The sequence below is a fragment of the Ascidia mentula genome, chromosome 4 (assembly GCF_947561715.1).
Source record: "Ascidia mentula chromosome 4, kaAscMent1.1, whole genome shotgun sequence".
NCBI lineage: Eukaryota > Metazoa > Chordata > Ascidiacea > Phlebobranchia > Ascidiidae > Ascidia > Ascidia mentula.
The window spans coordinates 4,270,801-4,294,498 of record NC_138569.1 but is presented as its reverse complement, the minus strand read 5'-3'; the positions used below and the strand labels follow the sequence as shown (position 1 = coordinate 4,294,498).

Sequence of the window (23,698 nt, the reverse complement as noted above, 5' to 3'; positions counted from 1 at the left end):
AGGCTGACCTTTCTAACGATATCAAAATTTAAAAAAAACATATTCATAACCGATTATGAATATGTATATATTTTTTTTGTCAACTAACATCCCTCTGGTGAGGTGGTGCCGGTGCGAAGTCGTGAACCACCGCAAATTTCAGTCTCGTCTGTATAAGATCGCCTTTTTTAGCATCTCCAATTGCATTACTATGGTGCTTCCTAAAACAGTTTCGCTAAAAAGCTAAACACGCGCATAAGTTATCGTTGAATTTCGCATAGCATTCTCGGCCGAATTGGTCAAAGTTTGATTTCATTCGATAGCAGTATGGTATAATATTGAATACTCAAAGGGAGAAATGGCGACTCTGTTGGTACGAACATTCATCGAAAGTTGTCATACAAAAATCATTTATGTTTTCAAATTAAAAATTCATCTTTCTGAACTTTTCTGTTTGAATTTTGCAGATATTTAATATCATTTGGAAAGGGTGGAGCGCGTAGAATGCTCTGCTTTTATTTCAATTTTTGCTAGTGAATCTTGTTTTCGCAACTTATGTCATAATACGCATATCATATTCATAACCGTATATGAATATGTTTTTTTTAAATAATTTTAGTATTGTTAGAAAGTTTAGCCTAAAGTCTGTAGCGCGTAAAAAAATCATGCCGCTACCTCGTAAGGTGGCCGCGTTACCTCCGTTCAAAGTTTTATTAACCGGCGATTTACGTGCCTTTGGTACACGCGGCAATGCAGTCAAGCGCGAAAGTGTTCGACACGCTGTGAACGCACTATCTGCGCCAAAAAATCGCGCTGGGTTTGGCTGATAACATTCAGCAGGCTTCAATTTAAGGCTTTTATGGCAAAAAAAGTCTTGTTTGGTCGACGTTTCGGTCGTTATTCAACACTCGATAAATAGTAACGCATGAAAAAGGCACAAAAGAAGCGCGAAAATATGCCTGGCAGCATCAGCAACAAACTGTTCAGCAGGCATACTGCATTGCGTAGACTTTTAAAATCTGTTGTGGTTTTTCTATAGTTTGCAATATTGTGCTACAGAACGAAAGTACCCTATTTATTATCAAATTATTAAACGTGCCGTATCAGTCTACGAATGTACCCTATTTATCATGACAGTAGACATTGTTGACGTAGCTGTGTTCATATGGTTGTGAAACACTGATTACCAGCAGGCTAGTAAGCATGTGATGGTCAAATAAAGTAAAGCATTTATCACTTGTTGAGAAAAGCCAGGAACGTAACAGAACAATATATTAGCTTTGTGGGAAACTACTACAGAAGAAACAGCAACAGTCCTGCTGGCAAAGCATTTTGATTCAGCAGTGAATTTTCATCAAGTAAACAGTCCCAGCAACAACAATGCCTTCCAAGCCGTGCGTCACATTTAAATTGACTGCAAACATTATGAAGGATGTCTATGGGCTTCATGCTGTAGAAATTGAAAAACTTCCTTCCTACGACGACTGTAATGTGAGAGTTTGTTGTGACAACAACAAAAACTATCTTTTTCGAATTAAAATGCAACCAATGAATCTTGAAATGGGTAAGAAGTAACTGATAATGTAATACCGACTTTTTCTTTAAAAAAAAATAGATTTTTAATTTTAAGTTTACCCTATCTACCTTGTAAATTTAAGTAATGGAAATGTACAGAACTGTAGGCGCCCAGTACGGGGGGAGCCTGTGGGTGCTGCATCCATTTTTTTTCGTAAGCGCACATATGCGGAAACCGCAGTAAACTTACTTCTTGTCGAGTAGATAAATGGGAGTTTGTCGTAATATCTATTCGTTGATTTGAATAACGCGTTATCAGAGTCTTAATTACAATGTTTAGACAAAAATTACGAAAAAAATTTGCGAGTATAGATAAGGGTAAGGATTGAAACATGTCACTGGGCCAATTGTATCTCAAAGTTTTTTTTTTAGTTTACGTGTGTTGATACACTCCATATTAACCTCAATACATTTCATATTCAACAAACTCGCTACAAATCACACGTTCGTTAATAATATCTTTGCCAAACGAAACGTAACGTAATTGCGCAATTCGTCCTTCAGAGGTAATTAGCACAGACGCGGCGTGCGCATTTCGTAAAGCTCGACCACAACCAATCCAAAAAGTAATCAAAAAAAGAAAAAATTAAAAACATTTGGACCCACTCAAAAACTCCCGAACACGCCTGTGACGCCATTTCATGAGATGTGTTAAATTTTCCCAATAACCTAACAATATGATTGACACAATCTTTATTCAGCCGAGTCCAAGTGCATCAGCGGTGCCAGATAAGACCTTGCCCAATCTAGCTATTTTCCAAGTATTTATGACGTTGCAACAAACGAACTTTAGACGTATGTAGTTCTTTTGATTTGGGAATCTGTTGTGTTTTGCAGAAGATTTGATTGCATCAGAGATCGGGCATCTGCACAAAGCTGGTTTCTTAGTTCCCTGCATTGTTCCCACCCTGGATGGAAAAATCCTAGGACAACATGAAGCTGGTACTAGAGATACAAGCTCTGGCATCAGTATTTTATTTTTGTGAAATTGATTACTAGATTGTGAAGATGGATCTGTCGCTTTCTTCCCGGTGCAACTACTGGTATTCATTCCAGGAAACACGATCTTTCACTCAAACTGCACGGCTGATGAACTGTACATTGTAGCCCGAAATGTTGGGACTTTGCAAGGGATGATGCAAAAACGACTAATGGTAAGTTTACAGCATATGTGATGCCGAAACGTCAGCTCCATCGTTTCCCAGGCATTACGTCACAAAAATTTAAAACATGTCTTTGGCCGAATTGTGTCTTGACGTTTTCAATTCTTATGAATTGTGTATGGTAATACATAAACTCTCACAGTTGCTAGGTGAAAGAAGTTTGTGAAAAGTTTAATAAACAACTTTTTGTTCAACAAACATGCTGCAAATTACACGTTGAAAACTATTTGGCTTTTAAAGTGCATATGACACGTAAAAACAAAACATGTTAATAATCAAACTAAGAGATGTTCATAACTTTAGAACATTTTTGGAGAAAAAAGTAGCTTGATACGGCGACTGGTTTCTGAAATACAGCTGATCAAAGTCGCACTTTTGCCGCTGCGTGCGAAAGTGAGATATTGCTGCGTGACGTCATAGAAGGTGCTTCGGTCGAGCGCGAGTGCATGCTGGCAGCAAGCCTTATGCGTAGGAATGGAAAACATGTAAAACTGGTTTAAGCATAATATTGCATTAAACAGGCGACAAAAAGTGAACAAGTACAATAAACGGATTTTGATGTTAATTTAAGCTAAAGACAGATGGCCGCTGTTCGACCGACTATATCTTATTTAGTTGTGTAATAATAAAACAGTTACTCGGACAGGGTGTTCTTGTTGTTACAGCATTTATGATCGCTAACGTTGAATATGAACTTTTGAAAACACGACAGAGACAAACCGTTAGTTTAGCATTGTCGTTTTGTCCACTCACAGTTATGTCGTTTCTGCTATACCCTATGGTCTTCCGTTAATTAGGGACAAATATAACTTTGATTCGTCACAAAGACAAATTTGTGTGTGATGCAAAACCCTGTCCTGACCTTTAAGGTAACGTAATCTGTGGATTCTCCTATGTTTGAAACTATTCGATATCTGCAAAAAAAGGCGCTCTAAACAATGCATTTTTTCGACGCAAGCGCCTTATGTGATGTCCTTTTCTCCTCAGCGCAAAAGGTTTACGATTTTTGGTCGCCGTTACTTTTCGTGCAGTTTTCTACATTTTTTAGTTGACCTACAACCGTAAAACTTTGGATATATGTTTGTTGTAGATGTACCTTTAGTTATAAAGTTGTCATGGCCGCGCCATATGCACTTTAACGCTTTGCCCCGACAAGGAAAAAAATAATTATCTTGCCAAAAACTGTTTGCAGACATGCAAGTGTAAACCAGCCAGACGAGAGGAGTACATGATGTGGTATACAGAAAATTTCCCGTCTCTACGGAAACATCTGCACTACTGTACTGACAAAGTTCTATATTCGATCATTGAATGGTTTGTTACGAAGTTTGAAGACAAAGTCATTCCAAAACTGACACTATTACGTAAAGGTAAGCTTGCAATCATTTTTGCATTCCAAGAACTGCCTATTTTTGATGAAATATTTGTTTATTTTTGATGAAATAATTGTTTTTCCAACTATCCATGGTACCAGCGCCGCGACATCAATGAGTCTAACGTCACAAAAAGGTAGAGGTTGGCTTTAGATAGGAGTTCATTATTGAAATACGTGATGTAGCGCGGCGGTATAACCGTTTTAGTAAAATTTTACATGTAGTCATAGCAGAAATTCTCAAAGAATATAAATACCAAGCGCCATAAACGAAAAATTACGTTTAGGCGAAGAAAAACTTTGGAATTTACGGCAACCAGCGCGTCCGGTAGCTAATGGCGTTGGTGTTTGCGCCTTTACTGCAGCCATTTTGGACATACCTTTTTCCACAATGCATAAACTCGCGTTGAGTATTTCGTTTTCCACATTCAGGGAACCTTCATGGAGACTTCAGCGACACCAACGTCGTCCTCGTCAGTAGGTCTCTCACAACCACACGATACTTAACAGAAGACGAACTTCTTGCCAACATGGGAATCATCGACTTTAACGACGCTCACTATGGCTATGTAATATTTGACGTCAGTGTTTGCATTGCCTACATGATGACGCAAGCCGTTTCACGCCAGACTGACCCCATGAAAACGGCTTCCCAAGTTCTTAAAGGATACTTGAATGTTTTCCCAGTAACGGATGAAGAGATGGAAGTTGTGTTTTGGGCGATTGCTGCACGATTTGTTACGTCATACTTGATGTGTTTGGTGAGGGTTGCTACGGTTCCAGATTCCCACCTTAACCACAATGTTACCGCGCAGGCCACTCAGTGCCCCGTGTTGTTGAAAATGCTTTTTGATCAGGGAAAAGATAAATCAATGACTTCCATGTTGCAACTCTAGAGAAATTAAAAGACCTCCAATGTATTTGCAGACTTGCATATTTTTTGTGTTTCGTGGGCGTTTGTAGCGTTATTGGGCCACACAAGCAAACTTGGACAATAAAACTATTTTAATTTGCTAGTTAGTTCGACATGCAGCAAAATTCCCCCAATTCTAATGTAATTCGGCAAAATTCAGTGAGCTCAAAGTCTAACTGAGTCTAATTTACAGTTTTGCCGAAAAATTTTCTTTGTACAACGGCATTTATCATATCAGCGCAAAACGTGCCATATCGCCTATGCCCATTTAATTCTAGCAAGAATTAATTCCGATAATATGGACTGAACTTGATTTATTTGTTCGTTGGTAATTTTATTCTAATTAAAAAAAAAACTAAGTAGCTGTAATTTGGATTCTAATCTAATGTTAATTTTTTGTACATTAGTGACAGCACTGTAAATTTGCAGTATATTGGCGGAAATTCCTCGTCAACCCATGAAAAATGCGAAACCAAAGCTTTTTCTGTTGTACCGGTGCTTTGACTTTTGCATGCAACGTAGATCATGTTACAAACCACTGTGTATTGTCGTTATGCAAGGGAAGTCCTATCGAATGTTTTTGTCGCACTGTACTATAATTATTTTAGCAGATAGTAAAGGAAGTTGTCGACAGCATCAGGCACAGTAGTTGCGCCAGTGGCATCTGTTGGAGCGTACTTTTATTTAACAGTACAATCCATAGTTAGGCCTATATAAGTGCTTTTTGAAACCTTTTTTTTGCAATTTTGTGACAAATTCATTTTCAAAAGTAGGCCTACCTAGTGGTTCATGATGGTATATGTATTGGATTTGTGAAGAAAATGTGAAAGCGAACTTGCAAGAAGTATTTGCAATATATGGCATATTAGGTCAGTGGTGCTTATACTTTTTTCGGTCACGCCTCCCTTACCCATTAGATCTATTCCTTGACTCGTATCTGGCGTTTTTTCCTGTATTGATTCAGGGCAGCAGGAAGATTGCAAACCAAGTATACAAAATACTCAATTAACGACGGATTCAAAGAAGGCAAATACCTTTGGGTTGCCCAAAATTTCAGGTTACCGAATTAATGACTTTGTGACGTAAGTTCAGGATTGAAGTCAAACGGTCAACAACGCTTTCTTCGCAATGAAATTTAATTGACGGATTTTATTATTTTGTGAATCTGGCCCTTGATCTTGGTGAGAGCAATATAGGTATTCTTTCTGGTCACTGGTTACAGTTTGCCTCAGGACCAGCGGAGTCCTATAATCAAGCACGGTGGCGTATATGTGTTTTTAAATTATGTCCCTTAGTTAAACGAAATATTTTAAAATTGTTATAGCACTGGCATATGGACCACCGGCGACAGCCAATCCTGGCTACCAGTTTCCTCTTATGTTTTGGAACTTACTTGGTATTTTTAAACCGAACGACATTCACGTTAATACTTTGGTTGCTTAGGTTTGCTCTTAGATAACTTGTGCCCTGTTATGTGTTAAATTTAAAAATGTTGTTCTGTGTACATTACAGTCGCCGAAGAGCAGTGTATTAAGTTAACCAGAAAAGAAAAAAGGGGATACGTCATCCCGACTTTCTCAAATTTGACCTGCTGTTGATCTGAAAGTTTTAAGCAGCTGTTTGGAACATAGAATAGTACAAAATGTTTGTTGTGATATGTTGTGTTTTATGTTGTGATAAACTGCGAAAACAAAATTATAGCAATGCAAAACTTAATTGATAATACTGCGTTTGTAAAACTGAAGGTGATTTGTGTGCGTTATCTATACATATATAGCGTGGAGAATGTGTCGCCACAGGTGCTGTGCATGTCTTCAGTGTAATTACGTGGTTGGTTGCAGTTAATGATGTGAAGGTTGGGTCGTTATCACTAAGCTGACCAAACGGCAAAGCAAAGACTTTCACTTTGTGGTGACTATACAATTAATCACCGCCATCCGTTGGGCATTAAACTATACCTATAGGTAGGGCGAAACAGTGGCCATCTGTCTGCAGTTTACACAATTCACATTTTTGGCTCAACTTTGCTGATCATTTTTATGAGGCTTAGTTAAATAACCGATTATACCAGACTGCAATGCAAGCTGTACTTGCATTGCTGGTGTCGCACAAACCACGAAAAACTTTTCTTACCAATTGGCAACAACCCAACGTCTTTTTAATTATAGGTTTTTGCTAAGTAGGCCTTAATACCTGCAGGTACCTTAGTACCTTATTATTGGCCAAAACCAGAAAAGCATATTGCCTACCATACCTTTTATATAAAATTAACAGAGTAAGCAAGGGTGCCTTCATCCAAAATGCCTTCTTCCAAGCCGTGCGTCACGTTTAACTTGGCCGCAAACGTTATGAAGAAAGTATATGGACTTCATGCTCTGGAAATTAGAACACTTCCTTCCTTCGACGACTGCAACGTGAAAGTTGGTTGTGACAACAAGATGGAATATCTTTTGCGAATTAAACTTCTACCACTGAATATTGACCTCGGTAAAGAGTAAATACCGTGTATTTCTGCACAAAAATGAGTTTTAGGTGCAAAATAAGTGGAGTTAATAAAAAAGCCAAAGCTAAGATGTTGTTAATCATTACTGGGGTCTCAGAGTGCGCGGACACTAAAACGACTGGTAGACGTGCTGGTCATTCCGTTGGTGTGTCCAAGCAAAAGCAAACATTTGTCCACCAAGACCTGTAAATAACAAATTCTGGGGCTTGGTAGACAAATGTTTATTCTTCTTGGACACACCAACGGTACGACTACGTCTACCTGTGGTTTTAGTGTGTTGGTCGCTTTGTTGGGTTTTAATAAAGCATATACCGAACCTTTTGCTAAAATTAAATACAAGCTTTATTTTGCTGTTTGTATTGATACATGTCAACGTCTACTCTACAGACCCTATGAAGTGTTTATTTGTATTTTTTTACCCATATAGCTATAGGACCAATTCTTTGGGCATAATATCATCAGTACAAAAATTAAAAGATTGATAAATATACCGACTGGTTATTAGAAAGAATTGTTACTGAAACCGGCAAAACACAAAAAAATCACCATAGCAACAGCAACATACCATGTTCATTCAACCGTAAGATTGACCTCCACGCATCACCGGTTGTTTTGTTTCAAGGCGGATTCATTGTGATATAGCACAAGAAGAATATTTAACGCAGACCAAACTTGTTTTAATACAAATACTGATATACGGTTTTTACAAAACATCGTATCATTTTTGCCCGTTTGGCATAATCACATTTTTAGAACGCTTCTAATTTTGTATCCCTTCTTAAATACAAGCAGAATATAAAGAAATATACATTTTGTTGCAGAAGATTTGATTGCATCAGAGATCGGGCATCTGCACAAAGCTGGTTTCTTAGTTCCATGCATTGTTCCTACTCTGGATGGAAAAATCCTAGGACAACATGAAGCTGGTACTGATTGGTTACTTGTATGTAGCACCGGTCGTTGAAATTGCGGCCAGAAATTAAATATTTTTTGGAGGCTTCTAAACAATACTATTTATTGTTTGCAAACAAAAACACCAAACAAATAAAATGCACAATCGTAAGTTGGCAATTCTGCCATTGAAAAAAAGATTTCGTTCTTCACTAAGGAACAGCCTTTTTGGGCGAATTTACAACGTATAACTTTGTATCTTCCTGAATGAGCTTATGTTTGAAAAATTCATTGAGGGGCTAAGCGTGCAAGTTTATATAGTTTGTGTTTGTTGGCTAACTTCTCTTAATACTAGAATGTGAAGATGGATCTGTCGCTTGCTTTCCGGTGCAACTGCTGGTATTCATTCCAGGAAACACGATCTTTCACTCAAACTGCACGGTTGATGAACTGTACATTGTAGCCCGAAATGTAGGGACTTTGCAAGGGATGATGCAAAAGCGACTAATGGTAAGTTTACAGGAACAAAGTTTGTACATCACTCCAACCACAGCCACAAATTTATTGGTCACGCAGCAGCAATTCTAGTAAACCCTTTGAAGATTAAGTAACAATCGTTTTGTGGTTGATGTTGGTATACATGGGTAATTTTTGTATGCTGCATCGTCTTGGTGAGACTATGAACGATCTTGCCGGACAAAAGGGCATCTGTTTGCAGCTCACAATATTCATATTATTGACCCCATGCTTATTTATGCTGGGAAAGTTAAAACAAAAGCTAGCACGCTTTTCATTTGCAGTCCTGCAGGTGTAAACCAGTCAGACGCGAGGAGTACTTGTGGTACACCGAAAATTTTCCCTTTATCCGAAAATACCTGCACTACTGCAAGGACGAAGAACTTTACAAGATTATTGAAACGTTTATCACACGTTTTGAGGAGGAAGTCCTTCCAAAGCTGGCTCAATTACGCAAAGGTTAAAGCACAATCTTTTTTACACCTTTAACTGGAATAAGAATTTGCTCCAACAATATTGTATTGTTTGAAGACAATATAATTATTGCAATACCGCGAAACACTAAAGTCTGTATTTTTAAATGAACCCATTTTTTGCAACATCTTTTCAAAGCATGTTGGTTAGCCCGAGATTTGCTGTCATACATTGTATATACGATGATGTGTGACGCAAAGGCAAATCGAGGAGGGGTCGACAAACAAAAAGGGTTGACTTCAAATTGAATTTTGTTCACATATAGCCGTAGTTTGCTGTTGTTTTTGCGCATGCTGACTATCTCATGTTTTCGTGTATTTACACACACTATTTTAACGTTTAAGCAACAAATTCTTGTTCACAGGACCTATTCATGGAGATGTCAGCGATACTAACGTAATAATCGTGAACCGATCTCTTCCGACCACACGATACTTAGCAGAAGACGAAATTCTCGCCAACATGGGAATCATCGACTTTAACGAAGCTTACTATGGTTGCATCGTATTCGATGTCACCGTTTGCATCGCCTACATGATGACGCAAGCCGTTTCACGCCGGGCTGACCCCATGAAAATTGCTTCCCAAATTCTTAAAGGATATTTGAATGTTTTCCCAATAACAGATGAGGAGATGGTAGTTGTGTTTTGGGGGATCGCTGCACGCTTATCTTTGTCGTACGTGATGTATTTGGAGAAGGTTGCTTCGATTCCTGATTCCGATATGAACTATAACAATACCGCGCAGGCCGCTCAGTGCCCCGAGTTGTTGAAAATGCTTTTTGATCAAGGAAAAGACAAATCAATGGCTTCCATGTTTCAACTATAAAGCATTCAAGAAACCGATGAAGTTTGTCCACAATCTATTCTCTGGAAGATATGATGTTTACAGCCGTGTGGTTATACAAATGCGCAAGTATGTTAGTGCATCCTCAAAAATTTCGGTCAAGTTACCATTATATTACTTTATTGTTTCCAAATATGCAGTTGTAAGAATCACAATGCCTTGGCCCGTTGTCACGTGTTCTCTCGCTTTCCGCTTATTTAAAGCAACAGAGGCTTTAGCTTTAACAAGATCCCATGGACGGTCCAAATTAAAAAAAATACACGTTTTGTTAGTTTATGGAATAAATTTTGGTAATGAGAGCATGGAAACGAGAAATATAGGAGTTAGGTAAAATGTAGGCTGCGAGTAAAATTACTGTGTCACGCAAAACGCAAATTGTTGGAATAATAATTTTTTACCAACTTCCAACATTTTGTCCAGTGAATGTCGAAGATAAAAAAATATTACACTGATTTAAATTAAGTTTTTTTTTAATACTCTGTTTGCGTGGGTAAGGTAGTAACTAAATGCGCTTAACCTTGATGCAAAACTAAAGTCTTAAAACCAGATAAAACCAAAAACCTGCTGATAAAAACGACCGTATATTATTTTTATCATCAGCGGAATTACACAAAAGCTTTTCTCTTTGCTTGATTTTTCTGTAAGCTGAATTTAAACAGGGCAAACCAAACAAGCAAGAATTTTTCCATTATTCGCACGACTACTAAAATTCATCAGCTGATCCGTGCACCTTAAAAGATTTTTGTTATGTTATCCGCGGTATTCAATTAACATGTACTTAAAGCAAAGTGGTTATGGTACAGTACGATAAGGTAGGTTAAATGAATGGGAAAGTTTAATTGCAGTTACTTTCACCAAAAATTTGAGCGAAACGCACGATGTTTATGCGGAATTATTTTTGTCTTCATTCAGCAATATGCTCGTGACCTTGTTACGTCCTTGGGAAACTATCGAACGGAGCAGAGCCGGGGCGTGTCGCGAAGCACACGTTACATAATCTACATCCACATCAACACTTGCAATTTGGCGTGAAGCCATGACAACCGTGGTACACAGACGGGCAACAACACCCCAAAACACCACTTCCAGCTCGTCTGGGGTTAAAGAGAATTCCCGCAAGTACCCCTGCAATACTTCACGAGCCACCACAAGTGGATCGTTGCACTGAATAGACGCCTGGGTCATCATGTACGCCATGCATACTGTCAAGGAGAAAACAATGTAACCATGATGAAAGTATTCGAAGTCGATCGTTCCGAGGCTTCTAATGAGTTCATCTCCCGTGAGATGAGAAGTTGTGGATTTCTCTCTGTTGACTACAACGATGTTTGTGTTGCTGTAGTCGCCGTGCACGAAGCCTAGAGCAAAAAACAGACGATTTGATTGCCAGTTGACTTCCATACTGTTATGGAAGTATTGTGCTGCAGGGAGATTTATTTGTCTGCACACTTTGCGTGTTTGGAAACAAACGAGAACGCGCTCTGCAATTTGGTTTTGTAAAATTTGTAGACCTGCTTTATATACACTGTCTTTTACTACTGATTAGGTTTTAAGCACGCCAAACACAAAAACATAAAACAAATATTTGCAGATGCAATGTGATGGGTGCTGTTCAGCCAAACCACGCTCAGTCCAATGTTATATAGTGGATTGGAGAATTTCTCCAGTAAAGATTCAAAGGAATTCAAATATCCGATACATGGCTTAACTTTTTATGAAAAAATTTTCCATTAAGAGTTGCTAAATCGCTTTCTTCTTCGTGAGACGGTGTTTTAAACAAAACCTCGGTTTCGTAAAACCATCAAAAGGTTGATCCCGACCCATTCTATACATTGGCCACAGATTGACAATATCCTCATATATGCCATGACCACTTACCTTGGCGCAACCGTGGTAACTTCGTTGAAACGTTTTCTTCAAACCCCAAAACGAAATCTTTTATTAACCTCCTGAGTTCAATGTCGTCAACAAAGTGTAGCAGCCCCTGAAGCTCCGGGAAGTTTTCCGTGTACCAGACGTAAAAATCGTCCCTTCTCATGCGTTTTAAGCTGGAAAAGGTCTGTGCAAAATCCGATATATTTCGACTGCATTCAAGGTTTTATTTAGTCGTACCGTTAGATGACGCTGCATACTTCCACCGTAGGCGCCAATATTCCAGGAAAGCGTGTAAAGTTCCTCATCAGTGAAACTGGAATTATAAACCGTTTTTCCGGGAATAAAGCGTGCGACTTGAACGGGAATGCTTTTAATTGAATTGTCGCGGCTTTCTACATAAAAGGAAAAATGAAAAATTACTAAAGATTTTTGTTAGAAATGTACAAACAGTGGATCCAAGAAATAGTAAACATTGATCTTCCGAGTCCCAAATTTTTTTAATTATGGGACTCTTTCTGCAACATTCGCCTGAGATTTAAATAAACGATAAAAAAAAAACTTTGGTCGATCCTTACATACTTGTTATGTATTTAACGCGTGATTTTCCCTCCAGAAAGGATGTGATTGGCATGGGGACTTGGAAACCTTCTCGGTTGAGGTGAACCAAACCATCCTCTATCATTTGCTCTTGAAAAAAAAACACAATAATTTGTATTTTGTGTCGTTTTTTAGCTAATTTCCATTCGGTGTTGTGATGTTTTGGGCATAACGAAATGTTTGGAATTTTTTAATTTAGGTTCAATTTGTTTGAAATGATATATGACAGTTGTTTGCTATTCTTAAGACAACCCAAATAGAGCTTCAAGGGACTATTTTCGTGTGACGCAAGTTTTACCGCAAGGTGGCGCCTCGGTCGTAGCAAAAACTTTACTTGTCCGGCTAATACCAGTAAATTATTTCCTGTGCTCTGGGCTTCCTGCGTTGCAATCTGTATTTATTCATTCTAGTCTGATTCTATTCTGTTTCTATCGATTGCCACGTAAACTGCTTGTGTGAAAAGGATTAAAGTTAAAGTTGCCTGGCTTGGGTCCTGATATTGGCACTTGGTAAGAATAAAATTGTACATATTACGTTGGAAGATTGAATTACTTCAGAAGGAAAGAGATTGCTAAATTTCAGCCCCAAATTTCAGTTTACTTGGGAACTCCACGTCTAACCTAGTTATAAGCGCCACCTACGACGTCCATCGTTGCACAAACAATTAAGTTTCAGCATCTGTTCCTTCTTCACTTACCCAAACTTTCGTTAAAACTTTGCAGTTTAATTCTCATCACGTATTCTTTCTCGTCGCTGCTTTTCAGCCACAGATTTTTGTCAATATATCCATCCAACACTTTAAATTCTGTCACATCAATGCTGTATTCCTTTTGTACCAAATTGATTGCTCCCTCCATAGTAAACCGGTCAAAAGCGTTGGTCATGGCGAGACTGGTATGTTCGGCACGCGCCTGGTCTCGACCTAATCTTGCGTAACGTACACGCCAAGTACGATTTTTCAAACCTGCTTGCGGGCAACTATAGAACCAAGCAGTTTTATCAACAAATTCTCGAAAGCATATATTAATTTAGGCAAATATTGGTGTGTTTTACCAATATTAATAACTTTCAGTAGTTGCTGATGCATTATTTGGGACAGACTAACTGTCCAAAAACTTTATTCACACGAACTTTCCTGGGCCTTATTTCGCTTAGTTAAGTGCTGCAAATGGCGAGACAAGGTAAAATGCGGTAACGGTGATCACCATTGGTCACTTTGTGCCCGGGGCGTCTTGTTGCGTGTGGCTCATAAAGCCCAGTCTCCGTTAAGACGGTGGTTAACAATAGCATTTGGTTTTATGTCTAGTTTTAAACCGTCACAATAAAGTGTGGCACTCGACTAGATAGTATCAAACATTTTGGCACGAATCCTCAAGGTTTCTTTGCAATTTAATATTTGTTCAGACAGTTTTTTTTTAGCCAAGACGCGAGGAAGATACTTATACACCGGGTCACAATATTTTTCCAAACTTGATCCACATACAAGCATATGTAACATAGAAATCAGTGCGGATATTAACGCCACGATTTCGTGTAGTATTTCAAGTTAATTTTCAAACAAAATTATAGGCGGTTGCCCTGTTACACCTAATCATTGAAATTCGCACAGATTTCTGTTTTACACAGACTTATAACTGGATCAAGTTGGGAAAAAACTTTGTGACTCGGTGTAGTAGTATTTTCCAAGACACGACTTCACTATTCATGCTTGAATGACCCCACCTCAAAAGAAATTAATTTATCCTAAACCGTAAGAATTGTTATAAATGTAGCCTATAACTGACTACATTTTGTGTACCGTAATTTAATTAAATGATGTTTTTAGAATAATTTTTTAATGAATTTTGCATAAAATTACATTATTTTGATGATTTGTTAACTGATAATTAAACTCTGCTGGTACGTGTTTAAAGTCTTCGCAGCCAACAGCTGATCGTATTTTTGTAAGTAAAACAATTTTGAGGAAGTTCCAAAGCTGTGGTGTGGTTTTGTTGGTTTAATAAAAACTATTTATGTGGTAGTTTATTTCAAGCCAGTAGCCGGGTTTGGTTATAATGCAGTTGTCCACTCCTGCCATTGCCGTGTTTACGGTTATTATTGGGTGCTGTTTAAATGTGGTTTTCTTGGAGCATCTTATCAGGTATGTAACAAGGCTAGACTACACCCATACAAACACAAATACTGTTGGTTAACTTGTGTAAGAGTTTAACTGTATTTTATTAAACTATTGACACCAATATACTTTTCATCTTTAAATCTAAGTATATTTTGTGATTCTGTGTGGTTGTTTTGCTTTTGGAAGTTACCTCGAGCACAGCTTGGTAAACTTCCTTTGATTAATACATACAATTAATGTTTTTCTAAGCAAATTGTTTTTTAGGAAATTGTCCATTATGTATTTCTAGTAATCTGTAAATCAGAATAAGATATTGAAAAACATACATTCTACCTATATTTTTTTCTATTGTACATTCATTATAGGACACAGGTCAATAAAAATCGGCATGGCATATCTATACCCATTGTTAAAACTAGAGCAATATTATCTTTCAGGGCTTCAGCTAGCAGTGGAAACATGATTGTGTTTTTTCAATTTTTATTTGTATCTATGGAGGGTTTTATATTTCAAAGCAAGTTTGGAACTACATCTCGAAAGATTCCTTTGAGGTGGGACAACTAAAATTTATCAGTAAACTCCCATGGAAAAACAACCTTTTGCATTTCAGCAAGTATGCCATCATGGTTCTTATGTATTTTGCCGTTAGCGTCACAAACATCATGGCATTAGATTGTAATATACCAATGCCTTTGCACATGATCTTCAAATCGGTAAGTTCTGTGTCTTTAAATTTAAACAATAACAATCATTATTCGTTCTAATATTTTCCAGGGGTCACTTGTCGCAAACTTGCTTCTTGGGGTAGTTATTTTGAGACGAGTTTACCCTGTTACTAAATTTATGGCGGTCTTTCTGGTTTCCTTAGGAATTGGAATTTGTACTTTTGCTACAGTAAGTGCTTGACTTATTGCATAGTCTACATATGTTTAATTTGGATGTAAATTGTTGGTTGTAACCCCATGTTGAGTTAAATGTTCAATAAAAGAGTCATAGCTCTGTGTTTGGCAGATTTGTGAATAAACTGCAGAACTTTGACCAATAGTAAATATTTTACTGCATATATACATCTTTTAATATTTATATAGGGTCACTGCATAAGTTCAACTAATTTTATGGGTCAAAAAAAGGCTACTTATCGTATATTTTGGTTGATCATTTGGAATGTTCTTGTATTTCCCAAAGTTTATCTTTTTTTCAGTTTTGGTCACATCAGCATTTTTCTCTACAGAGCTCAGGATCTGAAGTGCAATCAACTTCTTCATTTTCCGGCGATGATTCCAGTGACTCTCTGATAATGCTTGCGGGAATATTCCTGCTTTTGTTTGCCTTATTCATGTCTGCACGCCTGGGTATATATCAAGAGACCCTTTTTCTTCAGTATGGAAAATTGTCACGAGAAGCCTTATTTTATAATGTAAGGTGTAAATTGTGTTTTTGTGTAAACATTTGTGTATGGAAACATTTAATTAACCTGCCAATTTAATCCTTTTTAGCATGTTCTTCCACTACCTTTCTTCATAGTTTTGGCACCAAGTATAATGGAAAACATCACAATCCTTAATCAGTCTGAGCTGCAGCCTGTGCCTGTTGTAAGCTGGGCAATATCAATTTTCTCAGGTACCTTGAGCCTAATTTATTTGATGTTTGTTGACATAAATAAATAAATTGTATTCATGTAAAAATTTCCCTTGTGACCTACACAACATTAAAGTTTTTGTTTTAAATAGTTGTTTTAAACAATGCATAAATTAAGAGCTATTTTTTGTGTGACAACCTCTTACATAATTATTGCTTTTCTGTCATACTGGCAGTTGCATTATTTTCAGTGTCCCTCTTTAGTTGTGTAGGTAGTGTAAAAGATTCACCATGTTTTTGTTTAACTTTTAAACAAACTTTTGTTCATTCCCAGGTGCCCAACTTACCATGCCTATTCTGTGGCAATACATGCTTGCCAACGTGCTTACTCAATATGTTTGTATTCGGTCTATCTTCTACCTTGTCACAGTATGTACCTCACTAACTGTAACCCTGGTAATTACTCTTCGCAAGTTCGTCTCCCTGGTTCTGTCAGTGTGGTATTTCAAAAATGATTTCACGCCCATGCATTGGCTTGGAACAGGATTTGTGTTTCTGGGTACGCTCTTGTACGCCAACGTGTTCGGATTTTTGGCGGTCAAGCCACCGCTTGTGGGCGATAAAGAGGTGGCGAATGGTAAACCAACGAAAAAGCTGGAATAAACGCAGGGCGTGGCGAGTAAAAACATCTCTTGAGGTCCAGCGAAGCATCAAACTTACTCATAATATCCTTACTTGGAATCGCGATGTGGTAAAAAAGTGTAACCTTTTTAGCTCCTTTCACTCTGTTTGCGGAATTTTTTAGTAGGTAATGTAAATTTATAACTTGTTACGTAAAGTGTGTTGTTTGTTTGTGCTGAGATGGTCGCATTCCGCTACCTTCATATGAATGCTTAGCCCCTTTAAATTATATTTCTATTCGTAAAAACGTATTACTGGTTGAACGCGTTACACCACCATCATCGAATCCCCCTTGTTTCGTTCGCATTTTACTTATGTAGAAACTATCATTCAAAAACACCAGTCACCAATTCTTCAAAACTTTCTATCTTCAATTATGTTCACGTCAAAATGGTCAACGTGGTTTGCGCAATTTCCGCATCTTCTAACAGTCCGTTAAAGTGTGCAAATTATTGTAATTTAGCACAAGATTATCAAAATGCCCTGATTGCTGGTGCCAGATTTGTGAGTTTTTTTCATTTTTAATTTACTGTGCATTTAGGAGCAGATTCTGTATTTTTATCCGACCAAATATGAAGTGCTTTAGTTATCTGTAATGCCTTTGTAGGAAAATGCCTAATGCGATTTTGTTTCATTAAGAAGCCATTTGCTTGCTTTTATTTTGCTCTGATATGTATGTATAAATACTTTAAATACTCGTTTACTTGTTGTATGCTTACTGAAATCCAGGGTCTTTGACGAAATGTGATACAATAATTTATCCACATCAACTGCATGAGTCGGTAAAAACTAAACTATAGCGTTATGTTTTGAGGAAAAATAATGCGCATCACGCGTAACCTGACTCGACAGTCTAACCTTAATGCTTTTTCTCGATATAAAATAAAATGTTGCAGAATGCAAGGATGTATTTGTACAAATGTTTACGAGAAGAAAAGTGAATATCGCAAAAATATGGAACTGTGGTAAGCTGTGTGAAAATCAAAAAGGGCGCGACAGAGAGTCACAAAAGTGTTTCCTTACAAAACAGGTAAACATCAAGGCTACATATAAAACCATAAAAATCGTAGCAAAACAATAAATAATTTTATACAAAACAGTTTTTTAAGTTATTCTTTTTCACAGTCGTGACTTTTTAGAAAACATACAAATGATAAATGCCATGCATGTGGTCCATATATACGCTATCAGTACCGTGTTGTTGTGACATAAAAAACGGCGACTATGACGTAACAAAGACCGAGTTAAGTTTAACAAAAGGCGCAGGTCTTCTTGCAGTTGGTCCTCATGTATGAGTCGTAATTTCGATCTTCGCATTTGCTCTTGAACATCTCACAGGAAGCCCCGAACCCGGGTGAATCAAAGCAACTTGGTTCGCCTGTGGTGAACAAAATGAAGTGGTAAAATATGTTTGTCACAAAATCTTTGAAAAACGTTAATCATAAACAGAACAAAGGTTTAACTTTGTGATGTCACAACTGTAGTTGAAGCTTACGTTCGAATTGGCGGAGACAGCACGTGAGTTGACATCCGGCTGCCGCTTGACCGTTGCAAGCGTACGCGCTTTCCTGGCATCCTCGCAAGTGGTTTGTTAAGCCAGAGCAGGGATTGTAATCGTGACTGCCTGGAAAAAAATGAAAAAAATACAAATAAATAAAATGTCGGCCCATAATTTTTGAAGAAGACATGCCTCGTAATTTTTTGTGTGAAAACAAGTTTAAAATAACATCAAAAAATATGAAAAGTGTTGTGCGCTATGATTTAGCACACCAACTGTGGAGGCAAATACATTGTAATTAAGATATGAGTCACACAATATTACACAGTGCTCATTTACGTTGCACAGCTTTTCCTGTTGTGAACGCACAGGAACTTGTCACGCACGGGGTTTCCCCTCCGCTCGCTTACCCGTCAAAATCTGCTGTTTATTGTGAGCAACGCAACGATCGACAAATGTTATTCTGACGTATTTTCGTCTAATGTTTCGGCCGAGATTCATGTTCAATTTAAAACGGCTTCGGGAAAGTAGTTAATTACAAATACTTATAGAGCAAGAAACATCATGTTGAAATATTACTTATTACAACATGGATGAAGGAAGTTAATTGTTTTCATCTAAATAGCATGAGAAAGTGGACGTAAACTTTGCTGATTCAAAAATGGCCTGTGGCTTCAAACTTTTTGTTCTAAAAAGCATTCAAATTTCCCCGGAGTCACATTGCGTACCGAACACGTTAGTTTCAAACAAAATGCGGTTACGAAATCATTGAACAACATTTTCCTTGCCAGAAAGTCCCTTGTTGTTTCAGATATATTGTAATCCTGCGTACATGCCGCTTACCACGCCAAATACATCTCTCAAGCCCCATAGTGAATCCCCTACTGTCACTTTAATGACATATTATTGGTCGTTACTTAGTGACGGAGTTTTTTGTCGCTTTATGGTGTTCACTTATTTTGACACAGGCGCACATTTTATACAATTTAGGTTTTTCTGCCCGAAGCAATCTCAGTGGCTAAAATTTTGCCAATTTTCGTGACAATACTTCAAAAAAAGGTTAAATTTCACTCTCCCCCTAACTGGATAATCGTCATCACTTCAAAGGAATTTTATGGCTGTTTGAATTTGTCAACGCTATTTTCAACACTTATTATTTTACATACTGTATATATTCCCTTTTCCGATGACCCATTATGCACAGATCGTCATTTGTTTGACAAATATTAGTCTTCGTGTCAGGCCAATGCAATAGCTTTTTTAACTTTTTTTTTTTTAGCAGTCGAAACTTTCGTTTAGTGTTTTCCAAGCACTAACGTTTGCAAATACTTACAAAGTTCGGCGGCGTCAGTTTCTCCCATGTTCTCTTTGATCCAGCTTTCGAAGCGCAACACGTTGGTGTAAACCCCATATGAGCCAGGTCGGCCGCATCCCTGGCCGAACGAAGTGATTCCGCTTAAATACCAACTACACGAATCCTTACGCTGACACACGAGGGGACCACCGCCGTCACCTGCCAATCAAAACGCCGTAATTAGTCACGTGATCGTGGAAGTCTATTGTATGCATATAAATTTCCTTAGTATGAATACAAACGTAAAGAGTCTAGATGATTTACCGTTTGAAGTAAAGTGAAATGATTAAACAATAAATAATTGTTTTAATAGAAAGATAATCTGTTGAATTTCAGTTCAATTAATAATCAGTTCATTTTTTATGCAAATAACAACAAACGATATACACAGTTTCAGGTGAATACAAGCTAAAATTTTGATGCTTACCGAAGCAAGTGTCTTTACCACCCTCAGTATAACCAGCGCACATCATGGTAGACCTGTTCACCGGGGACTCACTTCCTTCAAAGGCCTTAATACAGTTGTTAATTCCGGCAATTGGAAGGTCGACCTCACGAAGCTCGGCCACCGGAGCGATCACTTCGGCACCTGCGCAAAAAAAGGAATTTAACTTTGTTGGACAGTGCGGGCGGGTTGCAAAATGTCCAAAGAGTCACTATAAGATCAAAGGACACCGAATAATACTTTATTGTGTGGTAAATTTTTACTTAATCCCGAGTGAAGATTGTTTCTCAGTGTATATACATTTTAGTTAACTGTATATTTATATCAAAGACGTTAGTTTACAGAAACTTTACAGGTGCAGAAGAAAATTATCAATTAGTACTTGTGCTTCCAAATCCAGTTGCCCAGCAGGTGTCGCCGGTGAGCGGTTTGTCGCCGCACGGTAAACACACGGGACTGATGTAATCATTGAACACAACAGGGGAAGAAAGTTCAATCAGCGCAATATCATTTTGTGAGGGATTTTCGTGACGAATTACCTGAAAGGAGAAAATTGTTTTGAGTCGCAAAGACATTGCATATCTACAGGTGACTGGCAAGTTTACCTTTTTCCGAAGGGAAAAAACAAAGTTACTTTTGGTTGCACTAATTTTCGGACACAAGACAGTTCAGTTGTCAAATCCATTTTTATCGAGTTTAGTGGTAAATCATTTGTAATTAATTATTTGCCCCACCTTTTTTATGCTTTTTTCGACTCTTGTTCCTGTTCTGACGAAAAGGTCAGCTCGCTGCACGTGACCCAAGACCACTTTGATATTCAGGTCCTTGTCAGTTCCGCTACAAAATTAGCAAATACTGAATATTTGAACACAATTCGTATCTTGACAATTTGCAGTTTGAAGCTCATAGACTTGTTTATAATAATTACCTAACACAATGAGCGGCTGTGACCATCCAGGTTTTGGACAAAAGAGTTCCACCGCAGGTGTGAAGCCCGTTGTTGACCAGTTGCCCCTGCGCAGAACAAAATATTTTAAAAAATGTTGAAAGTATTGTTGATACATAATGTTAGTTTGGGCTAAACATTGGGTATTGTGCGCACATAGAGCGTGTTCTATACCTACAATACATGATTGTTACGAAACAATGCAAAATTACCATCCACGGCCAGGCTGAAAGTGATGACTTAAATCCTCCCAAGATTCGAGGTTGGGGTGCGATGGTTTCTTGGGGAAGGTGAGACCGAATGTCGGCCGTTGTTCCACAAGCAGCTATAAGTAAAAAAAATTTAAAACTCGATACTCATTGTTTGGAAATATGGCGGCATTCTTAAATCAGCTTTACAATTTTTGATAATAAAATCGAAGGCTGTAAATAATTTATGTCTCTAATTATTTTTCAGCTTTAAACGTATATTCGTATTGTGTTTGCAAGTTTTTATGTAACATTTGCATAAGTTAGATAAGAATCCACAAAACAGCAACGCAAACTTAAGCCAAAAAGTTTAACCAAATAATATGTTCAACTTAAAGCCAAAAAGTTTAAGCAAGCAATGTATGTCGCCGCCAAAATGTTTCAACCTAAAAAATATAATTTAAGTCGTGCGTAGGATAATTGCTTACTGTTTTTTACGTTGCAACATTCCTGGCTTCTGTAGTAATTCATGACTAGTGAATCGTTGGAGGAACACTGTTTTGCATCGGCGCAGAAAAACGAGCCAACGGTGTTGACACAATATTGCTGACCGAAAAGTTTCGGGCAGGGGTTCGGGCCCTCGGTACACTCGTTGACGTCTGAGAATAAAGTGATTTTTTGATACACACAGAAGAGCTTTAGTTTTTAGTTCTGGCAATTACTCCAAAGTTTTAACTCCAACCAGCTTTTGAGTTGCAAGTTTGTTTGGACAAATTTTCAACCTTGAACTTACCGACGCAAGTTTTTGTGTCTTCGGCTATCTTAAATCCGGTGGGACAGCCACATTCTATTTTCTCTTCGATCCAGTTGCAAATATGACTGCATCCTCCGTTATTTTGCTGGGCACATGGGTCTGACAAATGTAAATAACGTTACTTTCCAAAAAATAACTGTGTTTGTTTGTATCGGGTTCAACCTGGGCTTAACTATTCAGAGGAAACGTCTTACGGAAAAACACTTATAAACAATTACACCAGTTGCTAAAAACCTAATTTTTTAATCAAAAGACAACCCTTCGGTAGCTCTTAACATTATTTCCAAACAAAAATTTATCATAAGAACGGAAAATAACTACTTACTTGACTGGCAGGCGTTGCAGGTAATCGGACAATACGAGGACATTGAGCCATGGCCACAGTACATACGAAAATCCTTGCACTGTCGCGAACGGTCTACGCATGGCACTGTTGAACACAATAACAAAACACTTGATAAGGCGCTCGATGACCGGTTTATCGTGCCGAAGAATCGTGCGCTGATCGCAAAAGGAGATTGTTGCAAATGCAAATACGAGTTATTCGTGGAGGAACGTGTAAGGGATTTAGTATTTTTCTTTAGTGTTGCGCAAATTACTGTAAAATTATGAATACACTTTTACGTATGGTTTGTGCACTAACGTTTCGTAAGTAAAACTTATGTAACACGTAAAAAGGATCCGAATTAGAATTATTATGAGAAGATTTTTCATTTAAACGAAGATTATGAGGTTAAGGACATACCCACGCCAGATGCAATTGGAAGGAATGCGGCCACAGAACACAGTAGGGCAGTTGAAATTATCCTATACAAATAAAAACAGTTAAAAAACATTGAACATTAACCAATGCAACACGCCGCAACTCACCACTTCATGCTTTCTATCTTTGTATGTTATTCTTGTCGAGAATACGTCAATGTAACTAATTTTTCTTCGTCGTTGGTGAAATTTCTTCGAGTGTTGTCTTCTCAAATAAGTTTGCTTTGCTTGATGCTTCTCAGAAAAGATGTTTCTATGCCCAAAACCCAATGTGTGCGGGTTTATATAGATACCCTGGCATCCGTGAGCGCGCGTCACCGCTCATGATCGCCCACGGATACGTAACGTTTGCGTCATCCGATCTAACTGCACCGCTCGAGTTTAAAGTGCGAAAATCAGAAGTGACGAAAACTTCCCTTCGTCAAAGAGGCCACGTGACCTCTCGATATGGCACGCGATGCGGATGATGGGGGGAAGATGGAGAGGATCTTGGGGAGGGGGTTGGACCGGAGCGGATGTGACGTCACGCCGTTGCGCAAACAATATTTGCTCTGTAAATGTCATCGTTTAACGCAAAGTCACCCTCGCCTTAATGCAAATGACAGAGGGAGA

General features: G+C 38.0%; 5 protein-coding genes across 7 annotated transcripts; 3 read left to right on the top strand and 2 right to left on the bottom strand.

The window, feature by feature from the left end:
- The first annotated feature begins 1,173 nt into the window (after positions 1 to 1,173).
- LOC145899453 (hydroxylysine kinase-like) lies at positions 1,174 to 5,237 on the top strand. Its single transcript, XM_082988241.1, has 5 exons — positions 1,174 to 1,543; positions 2,392 to 2,496; positions 2,554 to 2,708; positions 3,910 to 4,087; positions 4,522 to 5,237. Exons 1-5 carry the CDS (start codon positions 1,360 to 1,362, stop codon positions 4,983 to 4,985), a joined length of 1,086 nt encoding a protein of 361 aa, XP_082844367.1. The 5' UTR covers positions 1,174 to 1,359; the 3' UTR covers positions 4,986 to 5,237.
- Positions 5,238 to 7,302: 2,065 nt separating this feature from the next.
- On the top strand, positions 7,303 to 10,214 carry LOC145897271 (hydroxylysine kinase-like). The gene is made up of 5 exons (XM_082985476.1): positions 7,303 to 7,489; positions 8,327 to 8,431; positions 8,752 to 8,906; positions 9,197 to 9,371; positions 9,751 to 10,214. The coding sequence occupies exons 1-5, from the start codon at positions 7,303 to 7,305 to the stop codon at positions 10,212 to 10,214; spliced, it is 1,086 nt and encodes a 361-aa protein (XP_082841602.1).
- Positions 10,215 to 11,114: 900 nt separating this feature from the next.
- Positions 11,115 to 13,561, bottom strand: LOC145897270 (hydroxylysine kinase-like). Its single transcript, XM_082985474.1, has 5 exons — positions 13,402 to 13,561; positions 12,687 to 12,794; positions 12,345 to 12,499; positions 12,111 to 12,291; positions 11,115 to 11,590 (listed from the first exon to the last, which is right to left on the bottom strand). Exons 1-5 carry the CDS (start codon positions 13,559 to 13,561, stop codon positions 11,115 to 11,117), a joined length of 1,080 nt encoding a protein of 359 aa, XP_082841600.1.
- A 1,109-nt stretch (positions 13,562 to 14,670) lies between these two features.
- On the top strand, positions 14,671 to 17,782 carry LOC145899452 (nucleotide sugar transporter SLC35B4-like). 2 transcript variants are annotated; one of them, XM_082988240.1, is made up of 7 exons: positions 14,671 to 14,844; positions 15,258 to 15,371; positions 15,431 to 15,533; positions 15,595 to 15,714; positions 16,052 to 16,237; positions 16,317 to 16,440; positions 16,733 to 17,782. In XM_082988240.1, the coding sequence occupies exons 1-7, from the start codon at positions 14,759 to 14,761 to the stop codon at positions 17,059 to 17,061; spliced, it is 1,062 nt and encodes a 353-aa protein (XP_082844366.1). In that variant the 5' UTR covers positions 14,671 to 14,758; the 3' UTR covers positions 17,062 to 17,782. The 2 variants fall into 2 exon arrangements, with proteins under 2 accessions (XP_082844366.1, XP_082844364.1); XM_082988238.1 differs by having other exon boundaries at positions 16,022 to 16,237.
- A 187-nt stretch (positions 17,783 to 17,969) lies between these two features.
- On the bottom strand, positions 17,970 to 23,327 carry LOC145899451 (prostasin-like). Of its 2 annotated transcripts, none has more exons than XM_082988237.1 (13): positions 23,195 to 23,327; positions 23,070 to 23,131; positions 22,650 to 22,754; positions 22,304 to 22,423; positions 21,999 to 22,169; positions 21,535 to 21,647; positions 21,305 to 21,390; positions 21,111 to 21,213; positions 20,759 to 20,915; positions 20,359 to 20,520; positions 19,907 to 20,090; positions 18,575 to 18,699; positions 17,970 to 18,457 (listed from the first exon to the last, which is right to left on the bottom strand). In XM_082988237.1, exons 1-13 carry the CDS (start codon positions 23,200 to 23,202, stop codon positions 18,330 to 18,332), a joined length of 1,524 nt encoding a protein of 507 aa, XP_082844363.1. In that variant the 5' UTR covers positions 23,203 to 23,327; the 3' UTR covers positions 17,970 to 18,329. The 2 variants fall into 2 exon arrangements, with proteins under 2 accessions (XP_082844363.1, XP_082844362.1); XM_082988236.1 differs by having other exon boundaries at positions 18,575 to 18,703; positions 19,911 to 20,090.
- Positions 23,328 to 23,698: the final 371 nt, after the last annotated feature.

Bases quoted from the DNA above. Each gene is read 5' to 3' on its own strand.
- LOC145899453 (XM_082988241.1), top strand. From the start codon at position 1,360: ATGCCTTCCAAGCCGTGCGTCACATTTAAATTGACTGCAAACATTATG. The intron at 1,544-2,391 runs GTAAGAAGTAAC...TGTGTTTTGCAG, and splicing joins ACCAATGAATCTTGAAATGG to AAGATTTGATTGCATCAGAG. The intron at 4,088-4,521 runs GTAAGCTTGCAA...TTCCACATTCAG, and splicing joins ACTGACACTATTACGTAAAG to GGAACCTTCATGGAGACTTC.
- LOC145897271 (XM_082985476.1), top strand. From the start codon at position 7,303: ATGCCTTCTTCCAAGCCGTGCGTCACGTTTAACTTGGCCGCAAACGTT. The intron at 8,432-8,751 runs GTACTGATTGGT...TCTTAATACTAG, and splicing joins CCTAGGACAACATGAAGCTG to AATGTGAAGATGGATCTGTC. The intron at 8,907-9,196 runs GTAAGTTTACAG...TTTCATTTGCAG, and splicing joins TGATGCAAAAGCGACTAATG to TCCTGCAGGTGTAAACCAGT.
- LOC145897270 (XM_082985474.1), bottom strand. From the start codon at position 13,561: ATGGAGGGAGCAATCAATTTGGTACAAAAGGAATACAGCATTGATGTG. The intron at 12,795-13,401 runs GTAAGTGAAGAA...TTTTTTTTCAAG, and splicing joins AAGTTTTAACGAAAGTTTGG to AGCAAATGATAGAGGATGGT. The intron at 12,292-12,344 runs GTACGACTAAAT...GATTTTGCACAG, and splicing joins GTATGCAGCGTCATCTAACG to ACCTTTTCCAGCTTAAAACG.
- LOC145899452 (XM_082988238.1), top strand. From the start codon at position 14,759: ATGCAGTTGTCCACTCCTGCCATTGCCGTGTTTACGGTTATTATTGGG. The intron at 16,238-16,316 runs GTAAGGTGTAAA...AATCCTTTTTAG, and splicing joins GAGAAGCCTTATTTTATAAT to CATGTTCTTCCACTACCTTT. The intron at 16,441-16,732 runs GTACCTTGAGCC...GTTCATTCCCAG, and splicing joins GGCAATATCAATTTTCTCAG to GTGCCCAACTTACCATGCCT.
- LOC145899451 (XM_082988237.1), bottom strand. The intron at 22,170-22,303 runs GTAAGTTCAAGG...CTTTATTCTCAG, and splicing joins AGACACAAAAACTTGCGTCG to ACGTCAACGAGTGTACCGAG. The intron at 20,091-20,358 runs GTAAGCATCAAA...TTTGATTGGCAG, and splicing joins TGGTAAAGACACTTGCTTCG to GTGACGGCGGTGGTCCCCTC.